General features: G+C 40.2%; 1 protein-coding gene across 2 annotated transcripts in view; it reads left to right on the top strand.

The window, feature by feature from the left end:
* RAPGEF5 (Rap guanine nucleotide exchange factor 5) overlaps positions 1-12,199 on the top strand; it is a 160,943-nt gene that overhangs the window by 62,388 nt on the left and 86,356 nt on the right. Inside the window, exons 8-9 of one of the 2 annotated variants that reach the window (XM_082753750.1) lie at positions 2,797-2,873; positions 8,383-8,508. In XM_082753750.1, coding sequence (XP_082609876.1) covers positions 2,797-2,873; positions 8,383-8,508 — 203 coding nt within the window. The remainder of the gene's footprint in view (positions 1-2,796; positions 2,874-8,382; positions 8,509-12,199) is intronic. The other variant, XM_082753751.1, reaches the window with a different exon arrangement.

The following is a 12,199-nucleotide window of genomic DNA, read 5'->3' as shown; positions in this document are numbered from 1 at the left end:
GTCCTCCCTGTCTCTTACCCAATCAGGTTTGTGATGGAAATGTCATGAAAAAGAGGCTGACTCTGCTCCCTCCCTCCCAAGAGGGCTAGGGACACATCACTGGAAGGTCTAGGATTATTTTTTTTCCTTTATGAAAATATTTACTGGTTCTTTTCTACATTCCTCATGCAGTCTAAACAACACTGAAGCCAAGGGGAGCTGTGTTTGGATTATGAACTTTTTCAGCGTTTTTAGAGCTGAGCTGTGAAATTGCTGGTTAAAAACAAAACAAAAACAACTTTTTTTTTTTTTTTTTTAAATCATGGGTTCATTTAGGGTGTGTCTAAACTGAGTCCATTTTCTCATCAGCTGTAAAATTTCTCATGCTAAAATTGTTCAGCTCCTGAAGCTGTCTGTAACTGCGGAGGCTGTGGACATGCACTTTCCTCTTCTTTGGGCTAGCTGCAAGATGCAATTTCCCACAGCCATTGGTGCTTGCTGTTGTCACTAGTACTGTCCCCTCTCTATTCACCAGCTGGGGTAGCAGCTGTGTGTTCTTTCTCTAAGGTTGGCTGGTTCATTTTGGTCAAAGTAGGTCTGGGCACTGGCCCTGGCCCTGGGCAAGGGTGGGGACACCCATAGCAGAGCAGCAGGGAACTGGTTATCAGCCACCAACCTTTTCCCCATCGCAGCTGGTTGCAGCATCCCCACCTGCTCAGGCTTGTGGGAGAAGCTGCCTGGACCCATGGAGATCACCTGGTTGCTTAAAATGCCATGAGTAGCAGCCAGCATCTGAGGGGATGCTTTGGCCATCAGTGGCTAGCACAAATCGATTTTAGGAAAAACGAGGAAAGTAAAAGGAGAGTTAGGGAAATGTGTTTCTTCTGTCACAGCCATAGATTTGAGCAATTCACAAATGCTCAAACAAATGTATTTTTAGCATTCGTTACTGCCTTCTGGCATTGCAACATTCCTGTCTCATGCCTGTTGTTCTGAGTCATGTTCAGCACATCCATACCCTGAATGCTTCATGCCCTGCAGCTCTGGGAGGAGGAAGGCTGGGACTACAAGGGAAGGGGCTGCACAGAGCCTCTGGCATGGCTGCTTGGAGTAGGTTGCCTTGAGAAACCATGGGATAGGAAAGCAGGGGCCACACAAGGCTTTTGAGGCTGGAACTCCAGTTATGGTTTTACTGGATTGTTACTTTTCCAGCAGTGTCACAATCGTGTTTTGGTTTCACCTGGCTTTGAAGGCTACTGTGATTTAACCCCAATTATAAATGCTTTGTGTTACAACTAGAGACTAACCCGGTATTTTCAGCATTCACCCTGAATTTCAGAGGTTGGCTGGTGAAATGGTGTCAGCAAAGCCACTATTCCAAATTTGTATCAGACCTCTGTTTTCTTTAGATAGTGGATTAAAAAAAAATCGAATAGAATATATTGTGTTGACAAAATTACTTTTTTTCTCTTTTTATAATTGCATCTGTATTACTTTTTATTTATTTATTTATTTATTTTTTAATGGTATAACCGTGCAGGAAGAAAGAAGAATTGCAACCTCTATGGCATAGCAATATCAACAGATATCCTGCAGTAAAAAGAAAATAAATCCGTATCCTTAGAGTTCATGAAGAGTCTAAAGGTACTTTTCTTTTAAGGTGCTGGATGCTGCTGGAGGTTTAAACGAACTTTACCTCATGTCTGCAGCAGACTGAACAAGCCAGATCTCATGGCACCAGTTACCTGCATCAGCTCAGCTGTGGTAACCTGGCTGTGTCTAAAGGTTCAGGCTGAGAGCTCAGGACAGCTTTGGTGAAGGTGGCTGATGAAGCTGGGATAGGCGAGCTCTGTCACTTCAAGGATGCTTTTGTTGTTACAGCTATTATGGAAAAGTCATTTAGTGTGTAGAAAAAGGACAATGGTATTTGAGAGTGGTGGTTGTAAGAAAAGTCACTTCTCACATGTTTCATTGAGTCTTATCTGACTTCCCTGTTGTGTGTCACATTTCAGAATGGCTGAGGGCTTGCTGTCCCCCCACCAAAATATTGTAGGAGGGAGTGTTGACTGGAAGGGGTTCTACTTGGGCTCTGTAGGTACTTTTGCACCCTATAGGTACATCTGTTTACAAAACAAGTCTGATGTGTCCCTCCAAAAGTGGTCCCTGTTTCTTAAGCTATAGACAAGCTGATATCTCTGATTCAGCCCTTCCACAGTTCATGTCTGATCTAAAACTTTTTTCTCCGAAGTCTGGCAAAACTCTGCTGGTGTTAAGTGGTGTTGATTGAGCTAAACTACAGGTTTCTCTTATTGAGCTAGCTGTGAATAATCTTCAATAGACCGTCTTCTGTTACCATTTATTTTTGGAAATGATTTTCATGGATAGTGGTGGTATTTGAGATTGAGATCACTGCTTACATAGAATTTTCCAAGGTTGAGATGAGGGATAAATCTGGTTATTTTGTTTAGTCTGAATTGACCTTCTGCAATGAAATGAAAATAAAGGGATGTCTGTTTTTCATTCGTCATGAGGCATTAAGTCTTGTTATAAGATATAGAAAAGATGGGAGTTTCCTTACATTGCACTTCTTTATCAGGAATAATACAGCAGCAGGAATATACCTATTCAATACTACGTTTTAGTGCTTTGGTAAAATAAGGTATATAGAAGTCAGTCCAAAACCACTCGATGACTTAATTAGAAAGCTAAATTTGGAACCATGTTTGTTATGTTTGATCTAGCCTGGGCCATGCTGCTTTGGGCTTCTTGTGATTAGAACATACACACTTCCAATACATTCTTTCTTTCTTATTTTAGCAATTCATCAAAATGAAGAAAACAACAGTCAAGAAAAAAGAGGGCTAGAAGAGCTCAAGGATACCTCTGATGCTCAGGTAAATGTATAAGATTAACAGCATCTCAGAGACTTTTTCAGATCTACAAGTTGAAGGATCTGTTTCTGATAGCTCTTTAGCACTGGGAAATGGATTTGCCCCAATGTTCTGAGTGGGGAGCCCATAGGAAAGAGAAAGTCTGCTGGATCATGTCATATGTGACTATTTAGAATAAGATTGATGATCACCCTGGGAATTAATCCCATGATGTTGAAATCGGGCAGCATTTTTAAACTCTCTCTGCTCTTTCTAGATAATACACGTAGCATATACCAGATGTGAAAATAAAATGAGATGTGTTTAAGAGGCAAGGGCATATGACATTTTGATTGAAATTTAATCACTGTAAGTAGACATGCAATAAAATGAGGATACTTAAGAGTCACTTGAGTATAAGCAACAACCTTTTTTCTTTCCTTCCCTAACTGCCCTCATTTACAACCAAAACATGCTTCTAGATATTACTCAGAAGAAATTTAACTACATTCTCAAGTATTTTACTGTGGGATTTCTTACCCCTTTTGATTTTGTGAATCTTTTTTGATTAATCTTCAGTTCATTCAGTCATTCAGTTCACTCATTCAAATTGAGCAAGCATAACTATATTAATCATTGTACTGGTACTGATTATTTTTTCTACTTTAAAATTGATTTCTCCCATTTTTGACTTTTTTTTTTTTTTTTTAATTCTCTGTACCTCTTGAAAATCTTACATCTCCCACCAGCTGTCACCTTTTCTTTTCCTGACACATACAGCTTGTTGTTCCTGTCTCTGATTTCTTTCTTTACGTTTTGCCAGCTATGATCTATGAGAAGCAGGATTTGCATTGATGTCTGACTAACAGCATTCTAATAGGTACAAGCCCTGCACCCATGTCAGCAATACCTGTATCTTTCTAGAGGTACAGGTTCTCTTGAGCACTGTGAGTGCAGAAGAGACTGCAGACACCTTCTGTAGCAGACCTGGATCATGACAGATACCTTGAGGGTGCAGACACAAGAGCCTGGGAGCATGTGGACATACCTCTTGTATCAGCCTGGAACTGGGACTTTTAGCACAGTCTTCACAGTAGTACTTGAGCAAGGTGTTCAGAAATGACCTTTGCTTTTCTGTTCTTAATTGCAGCAAGTCACTAATCTGTTTTGAAAAGAAAAAAGTGTAGGAGCCCTAAGGCATGAAAATTTTGTTACCTAACTTTGATTCCTAAATGACGTCAGTGTGACAAAGAGGGTCAGTCCTCTTACACTTGTGTGTGCACTAACATCACTGAAAAAAAATAATCTGGTTTACCATTTTCTTTTCCATTTTTCATAAATGCTCTGTTTTACTTTATGTTTGTAATTATTATTTTGGGGAAACACTTGTTTGCGTTTATATAAGAGATATGAAAGAAAAGACTACAATGTGTGCTCAAAGCTCATAAGTAGACAGCTAGTAAGATTGCATAGGCAGATGACCAAAAAAACATAAGAATTAATTGTTGGTATTTCTTTGCTCAGATCTTATTTGGTTGTAAATCACCTTCTAAAATTTACAAGAATTTGAAACACATTTAAAATTAATTATTAATTGAGCAGTTAACAGAAGTGTTGAAGTACTCAACGGGGAAGACAGCAGTGGCATTGTCAAAGCAACTGTAGCTCTGATTTGTTCATTAGTCCCATAAAAACGACATTCTGCAAACACTGAATACAGTTTGGGTTAAGGGTGTGAATGATTTTTTCACTTTAGCGAGACCATGCAAGTGACTTGGAGCGAAGCAAATGATCTGTCTAGACAGTGGTGTATGGTTTTTAGTTTTCAGGTTGATCAAAGGTGAAGCCTGTAATAATTACATTATTTTCAAAAGATGCAGACAGAGACAGAGGTACAGTGGGGAAAAAAATCTCTTCTGTTAGCAAAGTTTCAGGGTGTGGTGCCTGCTCTAAACTCTACTGTGTTAAGTATAGAATTGTCATGCCTTGGAATTAGGTTACAAAACTGTTTGAAATGTGGAGAAAATTCAGTACAGGGATTTTTGAAAGTGAGCATGCTATAAACAGTGTGCCATTCTGTCATCATGGGAATGTTTTAATTCACCTCCGTATCATTACTAGCATATTCATTTATGGCTTTTGCAGATGAAATATTTTAAAAGGGATGTGCTGAAAAAGAAAATGTATTGTCCGCATCTTTCCATTTCCAACCTGAGTATTGACTAATTCATTTTCTTTACCTTATTCCATTTCAAATATTCCATAAACACCTTTATTATAGTACTTTTGTGCTGTGAATGGTAGTGAAACCTCACTGTAAAGCTCCTACATTATGCTATCATTCAGAAAGTTAAAGCTGGTTAAAATATGCAATTTCATACTTTTCACCTTCACATAGGTTAGTACTTGCATCTCTGCTGATATACTTGAATCAGAGGGCTAAGCACAAACATTTGAGCATGCAGGATTGTGTAGGTTGTGTGCCTGCACAAAATACAGATTGCAATTGCATTTTACAAGTAGGATTTCTGGTCTTTACCCTTTTGCCTAAGAGCTTTAGAGGTATTACTTGAAAATTAAATTCATATTGACAAGTGAAAATGACCAGTAATATGAGACTAACAGTATCTTCACAACCAGCTTTTAGAAGCTGTCATCAATTAATTAGTTGAGATGGATGATTTCTTATATTATTAAGCAGAAAGATTTATAGTGGAAAGTCAGTATAATTGAGGAAAATGAAATTAAGAGTGAGGGATTTGTATTTTCCTTCTTAATTATGAAAAAGCATATTTAGACTTTTGTGTTTTAAGTGTTATTTACTGCCAGAGCCAAATAAGTATGCTTAACTTGATATTACTCTAACTTTCTCAGAAAATTTTAGTTGACTTTTTATCCTCTAGCAGCCCAATATAATAAATATATTTTTCCCATTCTTTACAATTCTTTAAATTAAAAAACAGTGGGGGGAGTAGGCACATGCTAAAAAAGTAATGTCTCTACTTGGTGGTTATTTGAAGCAGGAGGATAACAGAATTCTTTAAAGAAATTCTCAGTTTGAATACAGACAGTATTTGTGGCAGGGATAACGGGCTTGTAGCTAGTGTTACTTCTTCCATGGGATGCTTATCTGTGTAGAAAGCAATAGCATGTTCTGCCTGAACACACAGTGAAAGGGGGTGAGGGCCATGTGCTCAAAAAGTAGCCTTTTTCCAGGATGTTTCTTCCACTTGAACATCCTGAAGCTGGTTGTTCCCTCCAAAGTGAAATCCCTCTTCCTCAGCTTAAAATAAGAGTTTTAGCCTTTAAGTATTGCTTCGCAGGCTGGAGATCAATACTTGTTCAGCAGACTGAGTGGGGCATTCCTGTTGGATATCTGACATTTGAAGAATGGGAACACGTAACCATCCATGCCTCATGTAGATCATGGTCTGACTTCTTGGGTGCAATGTAAAGGTGTGAAAAGTGCCCCTACAGTAGTTATAGCCCAAATCCAGAGAGGCTGCAAATCTTTATAGTCCCTAAGCCATAACACTTTGAGTTGTCCTTAATCTACAAGCCTGTGGGGATTAGAGTGCACAGATGTTACACTCTGCTAGAAGCATCCATAAGCCATGAAATAAGCTGGCTTGGCTCTAGCTGATGTCCCCACATCAGCCAAATCTGTGATAATGGTCTAGGCTCTCTGTGTATATTAGTGGAGAAAAATGTGAGTTTTAGGAAAGAAATCATTTGGCTATTTTAAAAAGTACTGTAGAGTTAAATAAATAAAAATATTACCCTTCATAGGTACCTCTTCTATATTGATTAAAGAGAGTCTGGACAACTAGTTCATTGTATTCTTCTGCATTTAATAAAATCCATCTCACTCCTGATCTGCAGGTGACAAGTGTGTCAAAGTTGGCTAATAAATCCATATCCTTGATTTGGGAGATGAGGAGCTAATCTCACAGAAAATGTAAGGATCTTCAAGTTTGGCACTGCAATTCCTTATTTTTTGGTGGATTTCAGACCTTCATACCAGTGCTTAGATTCATTATGTGAAAAGGTTTTGTGCCTCAGGAAGTTGGGGATGAAGCATAGAACATGTGAAGCACAGGCTGTATCCCAAATTCTTTCCTTCTCTAGAGTACAAGTCACTGATGGAGGCTTGTGAGGAGATTCATCCAGACTGGAGGAATGTAGGCATGTGAATTTTTTCTTTCAAATCACTTGGTAAGAATGACTCTCTGGATTAAGTAGGGGAACTTTTTTTTTTTTTTTTTTTTTTTTTCCCATCAGCATTGAAGCAGGTACTCAGAAAGTGGATTCATTACCCTCTCCAGCTGAAGAACTTTTAGTCCATGTTTTCTTCTTTCTTGGAGAAAACAGCAGACTATAGGATCAGTAGCTCAGATGGGCACTCACATACCTTCAGCTGTCATGGACAGGAGTTTCTCAAGGCTGGAGGGTCAGGAAGTGCATGGCACTATGGGGTGGTGGTCAGTACATCCTTGGGTTTTGGTCCTGACTGGCAAGATGTTTTATGAATTTTTGAGCAAACACTGATTCAATAAAACTCAGGATGAGTAGTAGAAAGACAAGTGTGGAGGATAAAGATTTATTTGCAGATTGCCTCTGAAGTCATATAGCAATAACATAGCTGTGCCACATGCCAAGGCATATGCAGTACTATCAGGAAACATCTGGGTTAATAAAAGCTGTGCAGTATCATCGAGCCAGTTCTTGATGCAGAGGCTATATCCATGACCATATCATGGATAGTAATATTAGCCACTGACTTTTCAGTGAGCAATTTAGCCTGTCAGCTGACTTTCTAAGGCATGGGTCTGGTGTACCTGTGTGCAAGCATGAATCTGAATTTATATATACAACCTTGTTATAAAACAACCAGTGCTGCATGTTATGGTGAAATGCTATCAGCATAGCTTGTATAACTGGCAGAATATCAGCTAAAAAGTAGTTCTAGCACAGTTTTTAAAGTAAATCTCATTTTCTATCCTAAACAGAATTGGACTATATAATTTATTTTAAGTAGAATACTTAAATGCGGTGCAACTTTCTTTTAACTCTTACAGCTTGCATACATGAAAAATTGGTGGAGCTGGAGCGATGGGAATTGCAGCCTGTTATTTTTAGGAGTGACTGTGTTGCGCTTCATTCTTTTTCCAGGGCTGTTCCTGGCTAACTTTCCCATGAGTTTTTAACCTCTTGCGCTTGTTCTGATGTAACAGGAAACAGGCTGACAGGAACAAACAAAACACAGCATATCAGTCGCACACATAGTAGCACTTGATTTAGTTAGCCCTGCCTTCGTTCCTCCAAAGTAGACACATTTGGAGGTTCAGATGTGCCTCAGCTCTTGAGTTGTTTCCCAGGGAGCAGCGATCCCTTTTGTGTTTAGTGAGCGGCACGGAGTTCCAGCAAATATGATAAAACAGATGCATTTCTTTTAAGGTTGAAATTTTGTGGCAGTGCCATGTCCTGGGATTGTGGATTTAAGTATCTGTTTGCTCTTTCTCCCACCCTTAAGGCAGGGGTTTTGTGCAAGCTTCAGGAAAGAGATGACATTGGACGGATTGAGCTAGTCCAGAAGCTGGCACGAGAAAACTGTCAGTTTTTGCAGGCGGATAGAAAACAACCAGAGAAGACTGAACAAGTAAGACATTTCTTGTTTGGGTTTTCTTGTTTGTTTCTGGTAGGGGAGGGAGATTTAGGTCAGTAAACTGAAATAGCAAAGCTGATGGTCAGATTCCAGGACACACATTAGTCATGGGGCTACAGCTGTTCTCTTCTGTCATTTACATTTCTCTGAAGTGCATTGAATTCAATAATTGTCAGCACACTTAAATTATTATGTTGTCAGTAACGGTCAGTTACTATTATTAATATCTTATGTGTGATGAAAAAGCAGATTATTTCAGGATGCTTAACACCAAATTGTTGTTAGTGATTATGAAATTCTTGTCCTTTTTAGGATGTGTTTATACAACACATAAGGAATATGAGTGCTTAGAGTATTTAATTTATCTTAAAGAAAATTACTTTGCTGCTTTGGAAAGAAGCATTGGCTGGAGCTTTTCAGAGTGAATTAAAAAGGATAGGGAGTTCAGCAGTTTTATTAAAAAAAAAAAAGTGCTTTCAACCAAAGTTATACTAAAGAAAGCAGTATTCTCTTTAATGCTACTGAAAGCACTTATTCAAATGTTAATAACTGGATTTGAAAAGTCACTAAAACATGACTACTCTGCTTATAGCACAATGTATCCTAGTTTTGTTCTCCTGCTAAAGATTTCTATTCTGATTGCATATTCAGCTAAAGGTACCCAGGCTAATAACTGCAAGAAACAACAAAAATCCTACCTTGTCCTCGTGTATCTTGCTGTCATATATATGTAATTTCTTCCATTTTCTACTTGCTGGACAGCAGAAGAAAGACTTACGCTTTAAAAAAGAATTACTTTTCAGCTCCTCTGCAAGCTCCTTCCTACTGAAGTAAGGCTGTACAAAGGAAAAAGAGAGAGATGAATTCTTATTTCGGAGCTTCACGCAGTTCTGTTCAGCAGTGCATACGGTCTAGTCTCATGTAGTTAAATATGCAATTGTATCAGTAGGTGCGCACAAGGGAGGAGAGTAATTAGCCAGGCGCAAATCCCTGAGATTGAATTGTTCCTCAGCTGATTCACTGGCCGTGGACAGCTGGCAGAATTTCCATATATCTATAAACCGTATCAGCAAAGTGCAATTAAAAGTTTAGGAGCTTAAGCAAAGAAGATTTTAAGCCAGGAAAGGTTCCTAATTGTGCTTTGGGATTTTGAAGCAAGATTACAGGCTTTGTGGGCAGAGGGGAGAAGGGTATATTGGGACGGATAGTCCAAAAATTCAGTAGTGTTTTTGCTGCTTACTCCAGTCACTGCAGAGGGTGGTGGGGTGTCAGCTGTGGTTTTGCAGCTATGCAGATTACAGCACAGCTCTAAAAATGGAAAAGAAAGAGGTGCTCAGCTTTTCTTCTCATTTGAAAAGTATGATGCTTTGCAATAGCTGCTATTTAGGACTTGAATGGCTCCAGTTTAGCAGCAGCTCGAGCGAGCTGCTCATGTTCTTACTGGGTGGTATAACACAGCAGTTATTGCTCTTGGGTAACGATGTGCCTTTAGATCTAGGAGTGCCAGGAAATACAAAAGCTGCCTGAGAGCCTTTGCAGCCCAAGTACAGGTCATTCCTCATATGCCCTTTATTTCTAGATGGGGAGCGTCTTACAGCTAGCACTGGCAATAACAAGCTTCAGTGTGCTCCCCCCACCCTGTTCTGCACTTTGCTGGTTGTAGGGTGGGTGGTGATGTGGCTGTTACCTACTGGCCTGGCAGCCCATGCCCAGCTGTGAGAGAGGCTTGCAGCCCTCAGTGTGGGCACTAAGACCCCAGCTCACTTATTTCGTTAGGAATATACACCAGAAAGGCACCATTGAATGTGGGAAAGGTGTGGCACAGGCTTCTCAATTTAGCTTAGTCAAGTAATTTACTGCTGCTGGGAGGAAAAAAAAAAAAAAAAAAAGCCTTGCCATGGTGGGGGCAGTGGGAACTCAGGTCACGAACATTCAGGAAGATGTGAGTGTCCATCCCTTCCTCTCCCTCCCTTCCCATCCGAGAGCTGCTCTGGCGCATGTGGCAGGATTTGGCTCTGGGCAGAGTTCACTCCTGCAGGCAGCTGTTCCTGCTCTTCTCTGAGGAGCAGAGCAGCAGGTTATTGCTGGGAGTGCTGCCTGTCTGTGGGCTTCTGGAGCTCTCCCCAGTCCTGCTGCTGCAGGAGTGATGGCAGATTCATTGGCATCAGCTTACTGCCCAATCCCTGGTGCTCAGTCGAAATGTTTGAGGAACAACATGTTCAGGGTGTGGTGTCCTTACAAACTGATGTGTAGCCTTTCTTTCTTTCTTTCTTTCTTTCTTTCTTTCTTTCTTTCTTTCTTTCTTTCTTTCTTTCTTTCTTTCTTTCTTTCTTTCTTTCTTTCTTTCTTTCTTTCTTTCTTTCTTTCTTTCTTTCTTTCTTTCTTTCTTTCTTTCTTTCTTTCTTTCTTTCTTTCTTTCTTTCTTTCTTTCTTTCTTTCTTTCTTTCTTTCTTTCTTTCTTCTTTTTAAAAAGCATTTAGCTTTCTCTTAGATTGCTTTCTCAGAAACACAGGATAATGCACGCTCCCTGTAGGCAGTAAAACGGAGCCTCTTGGCACGTTCTCCACAGGACCCTCATTTCTCAGCAAGCTTCTCTGCACTAAAGCTTTCACCAGCGTTCCCTCCTGGTGAGCTCAAGCTGCGCTTTCATGGATGGTCGGCCTTCCTCAGAAGGCTGCCGTTCGCTCTGTAAATGCAATGCACGAGCATCCCGCAGGGCCCCTCATTCAGCACGGCAGGAACTGGCTGGCTAGGTCTGGGCCTAAAACTGCTGTTTCCTAGATGGCCGAGGGGGTATTGGGGCTCAAAATGGAGTTTTGATTTGTTGTCTACTGGGAATATGGAATAGAATAATAGAATTACTTTGGTTGGAAAAGACCTTAAGATCACCAAGTTCGATCATCTGCCTAACACTACCAAGTCCATCACTAACCCATGCCCCTTAGTGTCACATCCACTCATCTCTTAAATGCCTCCAGGGAAAGAAACTCCACGGCTTCCCTGGGCAGCCTGTTCCAGTGTCTAACCACCCTTTCCATGAAGAAATTCTTCCTGATATCTAATCTAAACCACCCTTAGCATAACTTCAGGCCATTTCCTCATGTCATAATGTGAAAAGGAAATGTCTGATGTGAAAAGGAGAAAATAAAAAACAAAGAACCTTGAGCACAGGGCTAAAATTCTGAATATGCATACTTCAAGTCTAAGTGGACTATATTCCACACCTCCCACTCATGTAAAAATGCCAGGAAGATGGAATTGTGGCTCCTCTCTTGCTACTCACTGTGTTTCTAAAACAGATCTTTTCAGACTAGTACAACCTCTCATTTTTTTTCTGTCAACTGAAGAATGTGGTACCCAATGTACCCAATAGCTTTTTCCTATAAAATGGATGAGGTGTGGAGCTGCTTGGGGGAAAGAACCTTGCCTGTCTTTGTAGCACTGAGTGTGATGGGGATCTAGTCTGTGGCAGGGCTGGTAAGCCCTTCTGTGGCTCCAGTAACTAATGACCAACTTAAACTGGATCTGGGAATGGAGCTTCTTGACTCATGTAGGAAAGGTAAATGACAACTGGGGAATCAAAAGTGCCTGGTCTTCCTACAGTGCAGAGGCTTTGGGGCAGATATACCTAACTGTGTTTTTCAAGGTATGATGCTGGGGGCTGTGGTCTGTGGCCTACAGTGGG

This window comes from Aythya marila (genome assembly GCF_965140915.1).
Source record: "Aythya marila genome assembly, chromosome: 2".
Lineage (NCBI taxonomy): Eukaryota > Metazoa > Chordata > Aves > Anseriformes > Anatidae > Aythya > Aythya marila.
Note: the sequence above shows the minus strand (reverse complement) of the source record. Positions and strands in the feature narration are given on the sequence as shown.